At 43.5% G+C, this 18,295-nt stretch overlaps 1 protein-coding gene across 8 annotated transcripts in view; it reads right to left on the minus strand.

Moving 5' to 3' along the window:
- The window catches only part of EPHA6 (EPH receptor A6), a 1,072,121-nt gene that overhangs the window by 492,036 nt on the left and 561,790 nt on the right, over positions 1–18,295 (minus strand). For all 8 annotated transcript variants that reach the window (XR_012646082.1, XM_074998351.1, XM_074998361.1 and 5 more), the window contains exon 4: positions 2,312–2,467. Coding sequence is in view for 7 of the 8 variants with exons in the window: in XM_074998351.1 (XP_074854452.1) it covers positions 2,312–2,467 (156 nt within the window). In the remaining variant the exon portion in view is untranslated. The remainder of the gene's footprint in view (positions 1–2,311; positions 2,468–18,295) is intronic.

Raw genomic sequence — 18,295 nt, forward strand, 5'->3', positions numbered from 1 at the left:
GCTGATGGCCGCCATGGAGGACCCGGGTATTTCGACGTTGCGGGACGCGGATCGTCTACACGGTCCCTACTTCGACGTTGAACGTCGAAGTAGGGCGCTATTCCGATCCCCTCATGAGGTTAGGGACTTCGACGTCTCGCCGCCTAATGTCGAAGTTAACTTCGAAATAGCGCCCGACGCGTGTAGCTATTTCGAAGTTAGTGCCGCTACTTCGAAGTAGCGTGCACATGTAGACACAGCTCATAAGAGATAAATATGATGATGATGATGATCAGTTTGATAACAAGATGAAGATAAGAGATAAATATGATCACGATGATCATCAGTTTCAGTTTTAACAAAATATTTAACTTGATTTGGCAGGAAAAGACAAAGCAATTAAAGTTAATCTAAGTATGAAAAGCTTGGCTCTCATATTTTCTGGATTTATCTGTGTTAATTTTCTGCCATTACCTATGGATGATATAAGTACAGGAATGACTATTAGAGATAAAATTATTTTACTTTGTTGGTGTTCCGTTGTGATTTTGTACTAGGAACTGATATATTCAGTGTTTTGGGCTTTTCCTAAATTATAATAGGAAACATGAATTATTGAGTATTTGTATTTCCATTAATAGGAAGATTGTTATCATTTACATTGGGGTTGTCTGAAAGTATATCACTGCCCGCTTGCAGATCCTGAAAAGAAAAAAAAAAAGACACCTTTCATACTCAAGGGCCCTCGTGCCAATTTGCACGATGATTAAATAGCTTTTTAATTGCCATTAAATTATGCCAGCTAAACTATGATTTCATGCAAATATTAAGCTGTAATGACATGCAGTGAATCATTTTCTAAGATTTAGAACTTGGAACAAAAAAGAGACAATTAATTCTAATCCTCAGATTCATATAAATCTTGTGTCACTGGGCTTTTATGAATGTAGTCTGATTCCTTTGTTATCATTTATAAATTATGCAAAGATTATTTGAAACCATAAAAAGACTTGGCAGCAATAGCCCTTATGCAGACATCTGTGCACAAATCTCACAGGGGTTTCCTTGTATTGTGTGTGTGATTTTAAGAGAAACAAATAAATTGGTGAAAATGAAGGAGTTTACCCTCTCCTTTCAGCAAACATCATGGCTGTTCTGATTATGTATAATAACATTAATTATTTTTAATACAAAATGCTAGATTTTTTTTTACATAAGAAAGTATTGTCTTACCTCTGCTTGGGTGAAACATTATGAAAGTCAACAAGGTCTGCAGAATTATTTACCCATCAAAAACGGCAGCATAGATCTCTGCACTAGCTAAATATAGTATGGCATAAAAATCTACAGATGGGAGCCACAGATCTAAATTTACAAGGATTGACTGTTGTCACCATATCCTGTCCTATCTGCGAGGAGGGTTGCTTGCAGAAGCTATTCCAGCAGCAGGCCAGAATCATCAGCCACGTATGGGATGGAGTGACCCTGGACAGTAATCCACAACCTGATCCTGGGTTGTAGAGTGACAGGACTTCACTTTATAACAGTTTTTTGGAGATCTCAGATGTCTAAGAGGATGAAGTTAACTGCATGCCCTTGTGCATAATTGCTCAGGAGGAGCTAATTAAATGCAACAGACATCTAAGCAGCAAAATATGGTATCTACTGGCTGGAAAGTAGACTTTTGAACAGTCGGCATCAATTATAAAATTGTCAAATTGGATGTATATGTGCAATATTTAGCCATTCAAATTCAGCTGCAGAATTAGTAGTAATGGAATCCCGCCGTCCATTGACATGGGGCAGCTTTTGGCATATCTGACCCCAGGAAGCAGTAGTAGTAGGATAAAGGAGACCACTGTGTTGGTAAATAAAGTACTCTGAATACATTTTTGTTTGTTTCTTAATATCTCATCTTGTTTTTCTTTAGTGTTATGCATTGCTAGGTATACCTTTCTATTATCCGGAATATTTACATATCCGAATATCTGGCAACCTCACAGTTCTAGGGCTGCTAGGTATGAAAGAGTTTACTGTACTCTAATTTTTCTGAACCTCCCCCCACAAACCAACCTCCCCACCCTGTTTCCCCATGAGAAAGGACAAAAAAAACCCACAACTTTTTAAAGTGGAGAAACTTTTTAAAAATATTTTTAGGAGCATTAAAACTAAAGAACCTTGCTGACTGATTTGTGATTAAGGAAAACCTTTTCCTTAGTTTTCTTTGAGCGGAGGTAACAAAATACAGAGATGCCATCTTTATTATGTGAAAATAAATAAATACGATGAAAATAAAGGGAATTAAAAAAAAACTGGTACAGATCAGACTTACTAGTACATGCCATAGTGGGTGGATCTTTCTCAGCTCTGAAGTAACCTTTTTCACACTGACAGACAGAAGTTGCTTCTACGTAGGTTAAACTGTGTGGAGGGCACTTGGAGCACTTGATATTTCCAGCAAATGCTTTATAGAATCCTGGTCTGCAAGCTGTGAAAACAGAACAATTATTTGGTGTCATCTGTGGGTGTCTTTCATAAATACAATATGTTCAGTGCATTTCCAGTATATCCCCGTTGCTCTGTAATCTAGATACTAATTACATAATAACCAGAGGATTATCCTCTACTTGGCTTAACATTCAGCTACATGCACTGACTTAAAGAATCACTACTCTCAGTACTCGAGAAAGGACAACTGCGAAGAGACAAATAGCTCTCAACAATTTGCAGCTGGGTTTTTGTCAGCACTGCTGTCAGGTAACCATTGTATACAAGTCGATGGTAATATCACACAATATAGAAGCAAGATGTGTGATATATATTAGTTCCATCTGTTAGTAAAGAGAAAAAGTGGCCTAGGCCAGTACCCATGGAAGGTATTTCTATGGTCCCCATTACTAAAGTAATGGAACTCATTGCAGTCTTCAAGTGATAATAAATAAAACACCCTTGTGAGAGAGGGATGTGTTATTGACATTATCGATGGGTAGCAAACAAGAGGACACTAAATGGTTGGGCCAAAGTTCACACACAAACAGTCTCTAGTGAGGCAGAGGAATGAACCCAGCCTCCTAAATTCCAGGCTAGCACGCTAGCAACATTCCATTCATTATGGTAATTGTGACACTGGTAGACTAGGTGCCAGTTTTTGTCAAGCACATAAACATCAGCTGAACTCTAACAAGTTCAAAGCTAGAAACTAGACCAGCAAGACAGCTGTTAGGCTTGCAAGGATGTGCTTAGATTCCATGAAATGTTTGTAATTGCTGCATGCATTAATCTCACTTGAAATGTCTGTACTCTGTGCTACAAGGTGAAATTCATTTGTTTTATAATTGTAAAAATGCCTTTTCTGCACTTGTGAACTCAGATGGGAAGAATGGCTGCCCCCAGCTAACCAGAAGGGCAATAAAAATTAAGTGGGCCACTACAAGACAAAAGTTTTGTTGATTGCCCCAACCGTCCATTGAGGAGCACATGCAAAAGCCTTATCCCATTGGTCTGAATGCTAGAAGAAGAAAATAAAAATGGCTGACAAAGATTTTTTACTGTTTACTGGCCTCTTTACTGTTTGGACTTTTACAGAGGCCAGTACTATGAAACAAGTAGGTGGAGATATTCAGGGTGAACTTGAGTTAGTCTTAAAAAGACATTCCTTGCTGACAGATTACTACACCTGTCAAACGTATAGCGGTCAATGGCTCAATATCTAGATGCCGGTCAGTTTCAAGTGGAGTACTCCAAGGCTCGGTTCTGGGGACGGTGTTGTTCAACATCTTTATTAATGACCTGGATGAGGGACTGGATTGCCCCCTCAGCAAGTTTGTGGATGGCACAAGCTAGTAGGAGAAGTAGATAATTTGGAGGGTACAGATAGGATCCAGAGTGCCCTGGATAAATTGGAGGATTGGACCAAAAGAAATCTGATGCGGTTCAACAAGGAGATGTGCAGAGTCCTGCATCTGGGATGGAAGAATCCCAGGCATTGTTATAGGCTGGGGACTGACTGGCTAAGCAGCAGTACAACGGAAAGGGACCTAGGGGTTATGGTGGATGAAAGGCTGGATATGAGTAAACAGTGTGCCCTTGTAGCCAAGAAGGCTAACAGCATACCAGGGTGCATTAGGAGGAGCATTTTGAGCAGATCTAGAGAGGTTGTTGTTCCCCTCTATTCAGCACTGGTGAGGCCACACCTGGAATACCGTGTTTAGTTTTGGGCCCCCCAGTATAAAAAGGATGTGGGTGTACTGGAGCAGGTTCACTGGAGGGCAACAAAAATTATTAAGGGGCTGGAGCAGAAGACCTGTGAGGATAGGCTGAGGGATTTGGGCTTGTTTAGTTTACAGAAGAGAAGATTTAGGGGTGATTTAATAGCAGCCTTCAACTTCCTGAAGGGGAGCTCTAAAGAGGAGGGTGAGAAACTGTTCTTAGTGGTGTCTGGTGGCAGAACAAGGAGTAATGGTCTGAAGTTGAAGAGGTAGAGGTGTAGGTTAGATATTTGGAAAAACTACTTCACCCGGAGGGTGGTGAAGCATTGAGATGTGTTGCCTAGAGAGGTCGTAGATTCTCCATCCCTTGAGGTTTTTAAGTTACAGCTTGACAAGGTCCTGGCTGGGCTGACTTAGTTGGGGTTGATGATGCTTGAAGCAGGGGACTGGACTGGATGACCTCCTGATGTCCCTTAGAGCCCTATGATTCTACGATCGGTCAACTTTTGGAACCATAGAATGAACGCATTTGTTTTTTATATACTGCCTGCTTCAACCTTTAAATATTTCACTTCCTTTTCCTAGTTAACAAATCCTTAGTTTACTATGGGATTAGCAGTCTGCATGTCTTTAGGTGTGAAATCTAAACTGCAAATTGATCTGTGGAAGAGATGGGTCTCTTGGGACTGGAAGCAATTTGAATATTCTATGATTTCTGGTATAAGTGACCATTTATCACTAAGCCCACCAAGTCTGGGAGTAAGATAGTCTCCTTGACTCTCTTGTCTATCGGACTCAATAGTAAAACTATTACAGTGATTCATTTGGTGCTAATTTGCTTTAATCTAATTGTACAATACACCACCCGTTTTGTCACATCTGCTCTGCTTTTTATGATCTGTTCTGAGTTAAGCAGTCACAGTTTGAACCACTCCAGACACCACCGTAAGTCTGATTTCAATGAGTTTTGTTCCCAGTTTTGGTTATTTACATTGGCCTAAGATAATGTTCCCCAAACCAATAATGCTACTGAGAAATCTATTAAATAAGCGAACCTACACAGAAGAGAAATCTAACTCAAGAGAAATAATAGAATCTATATCTATATCTATCTATCTATCTATCTATATATATCTGTTATTAAAATGGGAAAATTGGAAATGTTCAGGCTGTTTTCATTTGATTTCATTTTCATCAGTGTAGGAGAAAGAATATTTTACATATCTTTCAGGGAGGCATGCGCACGCACGCAGGCATGCACACACGCAGGCACACACACACACACACCCATATAAAAGGAGACCATGATCTCGTGCTTCACTTTCTACCTCTGGGGGCTATCAAGAGGTCCTGAGAGCGGCTTCCATGAGAAACTGAGGATGGGCAGACTGGAGTGGACATCTTCTATCAGCATTGCTTTTGATTGCTAAAAATTTCCTGGGGGGTACCTACACGTTATTACTATATAGTCCAACCAGTTTCTCCTAATGAAAAGTATCAATACCCATTGCTTACAAATGTTCCAATACAATAGCCTTGAGACTGCTCTAACTTACGTCAGAAGAGAAGCTGACCCCAAGGATGGGAGAGGAGGAGTACAAAGATGACTTAAAGACAACTTTCCCTCTTACCCTCCTGTTAAAGCCTGCTAAGCCATGCTCTGAAGTATTGAGGATCTGGGCCAAAATACTGTGTCAACTGACTTAATGCAACATTTTCTTACTCAAGCAATTCATTTACAAGAAAGCAACAAGACCTTATATTAAGCCTACCAGGATTCTGTTCTGCAATATTTTGAAACCAAATTCAGGCCCACACCACTTATTCTTTGATAGCAGATTTTCTTCCTTATGCCACCTGCAAATTTGCACACCTGTTTGACTTGTTTATGGCTTTTACTATATTACAAATTGACATTTAACATAACAAAACAGAAGTGCTGTATGCAGTCTCATACTCCTTCCAACTTCTCCACCATGAAAGTTTTTGTTGTAAATATTATTTCAAGCATTAATTTGCCTTTTTTCTGATCTTGACGCATTCAGGCACACCTGATCTAGCCTCTCAAAAAAAGCAAAAGAGCATTTCTGTTCTCAGTCATAAGAAGCAATGATTTTACCAATGTAATAATACAAATCTGAGGTCATCTTCAAATAGACAGCGACTACTGGTGACTGGACTCTTTAGAGCTACATTGTCAGTTCATATTGAGTGCACATGTTTTACACGGTCATCAACTGATATGTAACATGCCTACAGGCTAGTGCTGTCCACTGTGTTGAGTCCAATATGTTTGACACAAGACAAGCTCGTCAGTGGCTTGGGTTGAAGGGAAGGGATGGGGGAGGGAAAAGGCAACAATTATGCGTGAGAAAACCAATTTTTTTCAATTTCAATTTCAAGGGGATATCTTGGGCCAAACAGCTTTAGCCCTTTCCCCAGGGTGCCTCACCTACTCTTTGTTGAACTGGCATTTAGGAAAAATGATGTCCTTGACATTATGCTGCAGGGACCTTTGTTGGATATGGCTGAGAAGCTGTGTTGCCCTTTTTGAGGGTTGCTAGAGAGCCAGTCAAATACCTGCAACGTGGAGGCATCTCCCTCCCAGGTCAGTGTGGGGATGCTGACCCAGTTTCCCGAAACAACCAAAAAAAAGTGTGTGTGGGGGGGGCTATTTATGCCTATTTAATACCTGGGGAGTGAATGCTCCATCTAGTGTCGACACTTCACAGGGAATGAATAGCACGATCATATAAAAGGGATCAGGAAAGGATTTAAAGCAGGCATTTTTTAAAGGAGCATGACTGGGGTTTCAAAGTGCCTGGTATGGCAGGAAGTCAACCCTCCTTTATACATTCAAGTGAGGGTGCCAGGTCCTAGCAGTTTTTGTGTGTGGATTGGGATGGGTGGTGGTGTCGGGGAGAAGGATGCCACACCCCAAGGATATGTAAATGACTATGAAATTACATGCACAACACAGTTTTATCTGCTGCGTACTCCCAGCCACATAGGGATAAAGTTGAGGGCCATTAGATCACATCTACTGTCTCCTTTCCTCTTTTCCGCATAGCCAGCAGTCCCTCCTGTGGTCACTGAAAAAACCTCCCAAAACAGTAAGTACTTCTGGGGGTATAGAGGAGAGGACTTGGCAGGCTTGGCATGAGCAAGGAAGATCTAGGGCCAGGTACTTTTGTGATCATTACTTGGGTGCCACGAACGCTACCTCTAAGATTTGCAAGGCCAGAGGTGCCTGCTCTTACTGCATATACCAAATCTTCAACCAGGTCAGGTACAGGAGAATGGAACTCAACTCTTACATGTTTATAGTAACATGTGATATGCAGAGAGGATTAGCCAGAGTTTAAAGTCACACGCAGACAGCAGCAACTAGAAAGTGTTTTAGTGCTTAGAAGATTAAATGAGAAGTTCAGCACTTGAAAAGATTATATAAGGAAAAAGGGACAACCTTTGTCCGAGGAAATATGTTCCAGTAGTTAGGATGCTATTTGAAGACTCACAAAACCAGGGATCAAATATACTTCCTCTGCCACAGGATCTCCTATATCACCATGGGCTTTTTTTAAGCTACTTTAAGCTACTACTAACTGCAGCGGCAGTTAGTAAAGCAAATAGGATGTTAGGAATTATTAAAAAAGGGATCGATAATAAGACAAAAGATATCATACTTCCCCTATATAAAACTATGGTACGCCCACATCTTGAGTACTGCGTGCAGATGTGGTCTCCTGACCTCAAAAAAGATATATTGGCATTAGAAAAGGTTCAGAAAAGGGCGACTAAGATGATTAGGGGTTTGGAACGGGTCGCATATGAGGAGAGGCTAGAGAGACTGGGACTTTTCAGTCTGGAAAAGAGGTGATTGAGGGGCGATATGATAGAGGTATATAAAATCATGAATGGTGTGGAGAAAGTGAATATAGAAAAATTATTTACCTTTTCTCATAATACAAGAACTAGGGGACACCAAATGAAATTGATGGGTAGTAGGTTCAAAACTAATAAAAGGAAACTTTTCTTCACACAGTGCACAGTCAACCTGTGGAACTCCTTGCCCGAGGAGGCTGTGAAGGCCAGGACTCTATTAGGGTTTAAAAAAGAGCTTGATAAATTTTTGCAGGTTAGGTCCATAAATGGCTATTTGCCAGGGGTAAAGTATGGTGCCCTAGCCTTCAGTACAAGGGCAGGAGATGGATGGCAGGAGATAAATCACTTGATCATTGTCTTCTGTTCTCCTTCTCTGGAGCACCCGGCATTGGCCACTGTCGGCAGACGGGATACTGGGCTGGATGGACCTTTGGTCTGACCCAGTATGGCCATACTTATGTTCTTATGTACTTAGTTGCCCATCTGTACAACATGGATGACAGTATTTCCCTGCCTCCCAGCAGTGCTATTAGAATACATCAGAGACTGTTAAGTGCTCCATTATTAATGGAAAGGGGGTCGTACAGTTTACCTTATATCAACAGAGAAGGGCTTATCACTGGTAAATGCAACATAAAAGGAAACAGTCTTCATCTGATGAAGTGGGTCTTTGCCCACAAAAGCTTATGCTCCAAAACATCTGTTAGTCTATAAGGTGCCGCAGGACTTCTTGTTGTTTTTGAAGATACAGATCCAGCTATGTCTCTGATACCAGTCTTCCCTGGGCTCTTAAAAGTTACATCAAACCAAGTATTCTTATTTACTGATCAATTTCCTAGTAAACCAACTTTTCCTTATAGTCAGTGCACATAAGAGAAGAAGACTGTAGATAGCGTATTACTAAAAATAATCCTATTACTTACATTACTGTAGCATCCAAGAGCCTTGTCAACTGGTCTGAATGTTGTACACATACAGAAGAAAAAGACAGATCCAACAGTGGGACAGGGGCTGACGCGAGCATAGAAGAAAAAATACCAAGTGCTCAGCTAGCAGAGCAGAGACAGATCCATGAACTCTGGGTTGGGGGCTTCTCACCTCTCATACAAGCACAACCCAAAAGCTGCACTAGTAGCAAAGAAAGAAAGAGGTTTCTCAGCCTCTCGTACCAGCATGACCCACAACCATGGGCTTCCAGATGCCTAATTCAAATTCACCAGCTTCCTGTCACCTAATTCTTGCACACCTGGAGACCAGTGGATATGGACGCGTCCACAGTGGAGCACTGCGGTGCATTGTGGGACACCTCTGGAGGCTAATGAATTCGATTTTAAGACATGGTGCTTCTACACTGGCCTTCATTTGGACTCTTAAATTCGAACTTGATGCTACACCCAGGCAGTTTTGATGATATTATATTGACATTATTGCTCCCTAAAATCAATCTAGTGGTATTTAATATATATTTATTACATATAAGTAGTGGTATTTAATATATATTTATTACAGACGTTGTAATATCAAGTTAACTGCCTTGAATTCAAATTTATCTCATAGGGTAGGTATAGCCAAGCTCTGATCCAGCAACTGACTGCATGCGTCTGCACAGAGCACCTTGACTTCCAAGAGGATCTATGTGGGTGCAGGGCTGGGTTGCACAGAATCAGTGGCTGGCATGGGACAGAGTGTGAGACGAAAATGACAGAAAAAGTAGGGAAAAGGAGAACAAAGCCTACAGTTAGAAGAGCAATGGATTGCTGTAATGTTTCTGCATACATCTTATTGGGTCTTCATTTGTAATTACTTGGCTTGCTTTGTGTATTTTTCATTTATAAACATGTTTACCATTTTGTTTTGAGGATACATAGAGACAAAAGAAATTTACCCCATAAACAAAGGTAGGAAAGGGAATAGCAGATTGATACATTCAAGTGAATAAGAGAATCATTTCAGTTTTGCTGACAAACCAAGCAAATATAGCTGATAATCCACGTACATACCACATAACCTAAGGCAAAAGAAAATGATAGCACAGAAGGATTTTTTGGTTAATTTTACAAAACTATTGTCAAACCCCAAGGCCAAATGTAAAAATAAAGACAATGATAGTTACCAGACACTTTAAAATAAAAATCAGTGCTTGATATAATACCAAAACACAAGCTACTCCCCCCGACACAAGTGATCACAAACTCAGAGGCTATGTCTACACTAGCACACTACGTCGAAGCAGCCTATTTCAAAGTAAGGACATTGAAATAGGCTACTTCAACACATATTGTCTACACATCCTCCAGGGCTGGTGCTATCAACGTTCAACGTCGAAATAGCGACGGAGAACATTGAAAGGAGCCGCCCTGGAAGGAAATGTGGAGAGTCCACACACACAATCACTCCCCGTCGAAATAAGGGGCCAGCAAAGCCCCAAGCCGCTCCCTTAAAGGGACCCTCCCAGACACTCGGCCTGCACCGAGCTGACAACCGGTTGTGCACGCAGCATGGACCCCCAGCTGCAGCAGCAGCAGCAGCCAGAATCTCTGGGCTGAGGGCTGCTGCACACAGCGACCATAGAGCCCCGCAGGGGCTGGACAGAGCATCTCTCAACCCCTCAGCTGATGGCTGCCATGGAGGACCCCGCTATTTCGAAGTAGCAGGACACAGGTCATCTACACACGCCCTACGTCGCCATTGAACGTCAAAGTAGGACACTATTCCCATCTTCGGATACGAATAGCAATTTCGACGTCTCGCTGCCTAACGTCGATTTCAACGTTGAAGTAGTGCACAGTGCATGTAGACACGACACATACTATTTCGACGTTGTGTCAGCTACTTCAAAGCAGCCGGCTAGTGTAGATGCACCCAGAGTAATTCAATTCTGCAGACTACAATTGCCAGATTAAAAATGAAAAGAAATATGCTGCTTCTCTGTATAAGTGAATTCATACACAATCAGAACCTGAAATAAATCATTTCAACTGTTACACCTGTCCAGGCTTACAATCTGTTTGTGAATATCAGTTTTGAGTGGCAGAATTTCACCTAAGTATTCGATAAAAATATACTGAATTATTTCCACAGAGGATTTACAAAGATTAAAATTACAAATAAGGATTATAAAAATTTACGATAGCGTTCATTAATACAATCCAGCAAAGAAAGCAGAACATTCTGTTGAAGTTTATTTCAGACAGAGATGGTGACATAAAGGATCAGTGTGCATGTAAAGCTTTACTAGGAAATCGATCAATACATAAGAATACAACGTTAGCATGGATTGAAGGAGAACCTCTTCCTACCTGGACAAAGGACAGCAAATGCAGGCTCTGAGTTGGAGGAGGATGGAACATCACATATATATGTTAGGTGACAAAAAACAAAGAAGGATGCCCTCACACATTCTAGTTAAACCTTGGATTTGGTGGAGGTAACATTGTTTTCAGAGTTATGTTCAAGCTTAAAATTAATTAGGATTTTGTGCAATATGTTCTCTGGTGCCTAAAGACAAAACTATGACTTGTGTAAGGCTTCAGAGGCCTTAGTGATGAAAAGGACTCATGCATCCTCACCCATGAGCCTTTCTCACTTTTTTACCCACAGTGTATGTAGACTTTCCCTCCCTGGCTATGTCTACATTAGCATTGCTCTTTGAAAAGAGGCACAAAATGAGGGAAATTGAAAATGCAAATGAAGCTAGATTTACCGATCTTGCACGTCATTTGCATATTCTTCTTTCAAAAAGAGTTTCTATTTAAAGAAAGAAAGCAGTGTAGACGTGGCTCTTTCAAAAGTAATCCCCATCTTCAAAAGAGCCCTTCTTCCCCCCCCAAAAAAAAAGGAAGAAGGGTTCTTTCAAACATGGGCTTTATTTTTGAAAGAGCTGCCTCTACACTGCTTTTCTTCTTTCGAAAGAATATGCAAATGAGGTGCCAGATATGTAAATCTGAGCCCCATTTACATTTTCGATTTCCCTCATTTGCATGCCTCTTTCTAAAGAGGAATGCAAGTGTAGACACAGCCCCTCGCTTCTCCCTTTCTAGCCCTTTGTAGTGTGCAGATGATAGCAGAAGACTGGCACAGAAGTCATCCACGTACTCCCCATTGTCTGCAGCCAAGCTATGTCTACCCTTTGTGATGATGCACTAACATCGTATGGGAATGGAGAGAAGGAAATTTCTGCAGGCCTTTGTCTCCATCCCTAGCACATCAGAAAAGGACAAGTTATAATTAGCCTAAATTATCTTAATAACTTTTAAGGCCCCAGGGCAACAATGTCATCTACAGTTGTAAAAATTACAAATATACAAACCTAGAAAACTGTGTTAAGAATTTAATTTTATAAAGAGGTTCAGTGGTGTCTTCAAAATTGCTGACACAAATTTGTGAGTTTTGGGGCATGAATAAACACTTAAGTGTGCAATCTGCAGTCATGCATAAACACATGAGACACCAATTGTCTTTCAGACTGTCATCGCAAACAAGAGCCTATGCAGCTTGAAAATACAGTAGACCTTGATTTACATGAGGCTTGCGTTCCCATGCAGCCTTGAGTACTCTGAATTTTGTGTAAGTCGGGGTGGCTTTTCCCCAGTGAAACGTCCATGGCTGCCACTTCCCTGGGGCTCTGGGCTGTGGAGTGCCCATGGCTGCCACTTCCCTGGGGCTGGTGGTGGTGGTGGTGGTGGTGGTGGGGGCAGCTCCCCAGGGCTTGGGACAGCCAGAAGGAGTCACCTCTCCCTCCCCTAGATGTGGGAAGAGGTGGGGGGGTTAAGCCTGGGGTCGGTTAAGGCTGCAAAGGGAGGGAGGTGAGCCAAGAGCCGTGTGTGAGTGGTGAGCGGGGCTGGGGGAAGGTTGAACTGGTGCTGAACTGGAAGGTTGAACTGGGGCTGGGGGGTGTGGGGGGGGATTTTAGTTTTTGCTTAACTTGCATTAATGTGAGTTAAGCACAACTTGAAATCATGCATTTTGAGGGTTCACTGTATTAACATGAAGAGAAACATTCAAGTTTTAGAGGCCTACACAAGGTGTAATCTACATGGCCGTTTCTGCACAGGCATGCTAATACACAGAGCGAAAGATGCTAATGAGGTGCAGATGCAAATTCCCCATGCCTCATTAGCATAACATCACGTGATTTGGAGTATGGAAGAAAAAAAATTCTGGGGAAGAAGGGGCCTCTGGCAGAAGGACTTCCTTCCAGAAGCACCCCTGGGGCTGCACTTCTACACAGCGTTTTGAAGTCCGAAAGAACAGTCTTCCGGACTCCAAATCCCATGACATTATGCTAATGAGGCATGGGGAATTTGCATCCATGCCTCATTAGCATCTTTTGCTCCGTGTATTAGCATGCCACTTCCGAAGGAAGTGGCCTGTATAGAAATGGCCTATGTGACTATTTAGGACCCAATTGAACCAGGGACTAAATCAACTGAACAACTTACATGGAATAAACAGCTATGTGCTTTATTCATTCTTTTTTTTTGGCCACATTGGGACCCTAGTTGTGTGTAAATCACCAGAGTATGCTTGCTACAAGTAGGTTAGCTATACAGAATTACTACTTAGCACACAAAATGACTGCTGAACTAACATATAAAACACATTACATCAATATTCAAAGTTTGCCTCCAATGTGGAAAATATATTTCCAAGTCTGAGTTGAAGCAGGATTGACTAGAAAATTTTTACCAAAAGGATGTATATTTACCAGTCTGCCTGGGTTCTCATGTAAAAATACTGTAAAGCAGCGCAATGGAAAACCATCTGCATACAAGATTAATGTGAGGATGTGAAGGCCAACATAGAGGAGAACGTCAGGGACTCAATTGCCAGGATCATCCCAACTCTGAGGCAAAACAATGAACTGTGGATATAAGACAGAGGCATAACGACACGTTTTTATTCTTTACCAAGGAAGCAAAAAGCAACAGCAATTTCTGAAGTCATGAGAAGGGGATCCCAGCCATGTTGGTGGAACATGCTGGGGGTTTGTTTATGAGGAGAGATTGGGATTTTACAACTATGTTTTGTGTACAACCATTTCTGTCTCCATAATTATCCTTATCCCATATCTCTTAAATCTTCACCTCTGATAATAAACTTGTGATTGCTTTCACTGTGGTTATGTCTACCGTATGAACCATAGTCAAATTTATTAAAGGTGACTTTGTAACTCTGGATTTTACAAAGTCGAAGTTGAGTGTCCACATGTCTGCAAAGTCGCCTTAGTGCATTCCCACTAAATCACCCAAGGTCAACTATTGCAACAGTGCATTGTGGGAACCGATCCAACAGTTCTCTCAGCCTTGTGGCATTCTGTTTATTTATTTATTTATTTATGCCAGTGCATTATGGGGAAAAAGTGCCCCACAAGTTGTTGTGAGTGTGTGATTTCATGCTGGGGCTCGTTTGCAATCCTGAAATGTCATGGCTAGATGCGATCAATGCTGGCCAGAAAGAAAATGAATTCAAATTGCTGGGCTTCCTGTTTTCTACTTCCTGCTCATCTGGAGAGTAGCAGAGGTGAAAGTGAACAGAATGGACTCATTTGGGGCATTGTGGTATACCTCTGAAGGCCAATAAAATCAATTTAAAGTAACACTATTTCCACACTAGCACTAATTTGACATTTTAAATTTGAACTTGGTGTTACACCGCATCGGACGGGCAGGGCAAGAAAGTCAACCTTAGCAGCTGTTAAAAACTGACCTAATGATATTGGCAGTGAAGACAGTCACATTATAAAATTGAGCTAAGTGCCTTAAAATTGACTTTATGCTCTAGTGTAGACATAGCCTATACATAATCTCAGTGCTATGGCCTGTGTCTACACATGCACGCTACTTCGAAGTAGCGGTACTAACTTCGAAATAGCACCCGTCGCGGCTACACGCGTCGGGTGCTATTTCGAAGTTAACGTCGACGTTAGGCGGCGAGATGTCGAAGTCACTAACCTCATGAGGGGATCGGAATAGCGCCCTACTTCGACGTTCAACTTCGAAGTAGGGACCGTGTAGATGATCCGCGTCCCGCAACGTCGAAATTGTGGGGTCCTCCATGGCAGCCATCAGCTGGGGGGTTGAGAGATGCTGTCTCTCCAGCCCATGCGGGGCTCTATGGTCACCGTGGGCAGCAGCCTTTAGCCCAGAGCTTCTGGCTGCTGCTGCTGCAGCGGGGGATTCATGCTGCATGCACAGGGTCTGCAACTCGTTGTCGGCTCTGTGTATCTTGTGCTGTTTAGTGCAAGTGTGTCTGGGAGGGGCCCTTTAAGGGAGCGGCTGGCTGTTGAGTCCGCCCTGTGACCCTGTCTGCAGCTGTGCCTGGCACCCTTATTTCGATGTGTGCTACTGTGGCGTGTAGACGTTCCCTCGCAGCGCCTATTTCGATGTGGTGCTGCGCAACGTCGATGTTGAACATCGACGTTGCCAGCCCTGGAGGACGTGTAGACGTTATTCATCAAAATAGCCTATTTCGATGTCGCCACATCGAAATAGGCTACTTCGATGTAGGCTTCACGTGTAGACGTAGCCATGATGTTACATTGGAGCTAATCCTCCGCTGATTCAAACAAGTTCATGTGTGCACTGTTGCTCTGGGGAAACTTACCTGCTAATTTCTGTGAGAATCCCAAGGCTAAGGACAGATTGGTGCAGGGGAATGGGTGAAGCTATTGTTAACCTGTAAAGGCAAAATAAAGACTGGTAGTGTCTCGAGGAGATTGGCTGGCTGGCTGAGAGACTAGGGCTGTATCTACGTGACAACCTAAGCTCAAAATAAGCTAAGCAATTTGTGTAGTTTATTTCAAGGTGACTTCGAAATAGGCTACTTCAGCATGTGGGGCTGTCTAAACAGTGACACATGACGAAATAAAGCTCTGTTTCAAGATATCCCTGTACTGCTTCTACAACAAGGAGTCTGGGGATGCTGGAATAGCATGTTCATTACCTTGAAAACAGTTTCGAGACAACAGGAACTTTTCTTAGACATGGGCAGCTATTTTGGGATGAGGCCATATCCCAAGTTAGGCTATGTCTACACGGCATGCGCCAAGAGAACCAAGAAATAACACACAAGGGCCACGTCTACACGTGCACGCTACATTGAAATAGCTTATTTTGATGTAGCGACATCGAAATAGTCTATTTCGATGAATAACATCTACACGTCCTCCAGGGCTGGCAACGTCGATGTTCAACTTTGACGTTGGCCAGCACCACATCGAAATAGGCGCTGCGAGGGAACGTCTACACGCCAAAGTAGCACACATCGAAATAAGGGTGCCAGGAACAGCTGCAGACAGGGTCACAGGGCGGACTCAACAGCAAGCCGCTCCCTTAAAGGGCCCCTCCCAGACACAGTTGCACTAAACAACACAAGATCCACAGAGCTGACAACTGGTTGCAGACCCTGTGCATGCAGCATGGATCCCTAGCTGCCGCAGCCGCAGCCAGAAGCCCTGGGCTAAGGGCTGCTGCACACAATGACCATAGAGCCCCGCAGGGGCTGGAGAGAGAGCATCTCTCAACCCCTCAGCTGATGGCCGCCATGGTGGACCCTGCTATTTCGATGTTGCGGGACGCAGATCGTCTACACGGTCCCTACTTCGACGTTCAACTTCAAAGTAGGGCGCTATTCCCATCCCCTCATGGGGTTAGCGACTTCGACGTCTCGCCACCTAACGTTGATTTCAACTTCGAAATAGCGCCCAACACATGTAGCCATGACGGGCGCTATTTTGAAGTTGGTGCTGCTACTTCGAAGTAGCGTGCACGTGTAGACACGGCCAAGGAAATCTTCCTCACTGGAGGAAGGGGGTAACAAATTGACTTAGTCCTGGGCATCTTAAGAATGTGTCACAATTATCATCATAAAATGTAGGGATGGACAGGATCCTGAGAAGTCATCATTGGATAAGTTTGTATATCTTTTGTCTGCTCCTCAAATAATACTTATGGGCTGCCTCTACACTAGCAATGAACTTCAAAGTTAAATTTGAAGTTGGGCTCCCTTACTTTGAAAGAGCCCCTAACTTTGAAGTCCTCACTCCATTCCCAGGAATGGAGTAGCACCCTGTTCTGAAGTTAAACTTTGAAATAGAATGTATGTAGATGCTCTGCACCCACTACTTTGAAATACTGGGTCTGCCACGGTGGTGGCCCTGTGGGAGCCTGGAGATGCTCTGGCCAGGTCAGACGAGGCTCTAAGGTAACTGCCAGCCGTGTGTCAGGAAGCAGCTACCCAGCAACCCCAGGCAGGAAGCTGGATGTGGCAGAGGCAGGGGGACCATGAACTCCCTGCTGCACAGCCCCCTTTCGACACTGGATGCGAGCTACACAGCCCCAGCTGTCAACGTTATCAAGCCAGGACCCCCCTGCCACCTCTGGAGCCCACCAGCGAGACCCCTGAGGGCCTGAAGCAGCCAGGCAAGCACGCCAGAAGAGGGGCTCCTCATGGACTGAGGCGGAATTGCAGGACCTCCTCAGAGTGTGGGCGGGACAAGGAGGTCGTACTCCACAAAGGGGCATGGCAGTGGAATGTAGGCACATTCAAGAGGCTGGCCAGGGAGCTCGCAGTCTGGGGCCACCCTGTCCGGACTGCGGAGAGCATTTGCACAAAAGTTAAATAACTGCAGCAGGCACACTGTTGAGCAAGTGACTCCACCATCTGCTCAGGGCATAGCCCACCCATTGCCCCCATTACGGGGAGCTGCATCAGCTCCTGAGGCCAAAGGAGGTGGCCCCACCATAGCACCTTGTCGACACCACCAACCCCCACTTCGCAGACACACAGGAGGAGGCAAGTCTATCGGGTACTACCGCCTGGGACCGGGACACAGAGGCCGAGGGCAATGATGAGGGGTCCAATGATGGGACCCTCGTCATCGCCTTTCCCTGCAGGACAAACAGCCAGGCCTCTTCCAGCTGTGTGTCGCCCAAGGTCCCGGAAGTACCAGCAGGTGAGTACGGGGCATTTGGGATGGCAAAGAGCCTTGGGACAGGCCCCCCTCAAACAGTCCCAAGGTCCACACTCCCTTGCCACACTCACACACCCTCCCGCTCCCCCCTCTCCGCTCCCCTGCCACGCACTAGGGATTTGGGATTAGGGTTAGAATGTTGATATTTACTGGGGTTTGAGGGGAATAAACATGTTTTCTTTTACAAAAAAAACAACGAATGAACCTATTTACAATGGGGAAACTATGTATGGGAGGGATGTGAGGGGCC

Source organism: Carettochelys insculpta, chromosome 1 (assembly GCF_033958435.1).
Source record: "Carettochelys insculpta isolate YL-2023 chromosome 1, ASM3395843v1, whole genome shotgun sequence".
In the NCBI taxonomy this organism is placed as follows: Eukaryota; Metazoa; Chordata; order Testudines; family Carettochelyidae; genus Carettochelys; species Carettochelys insculpta.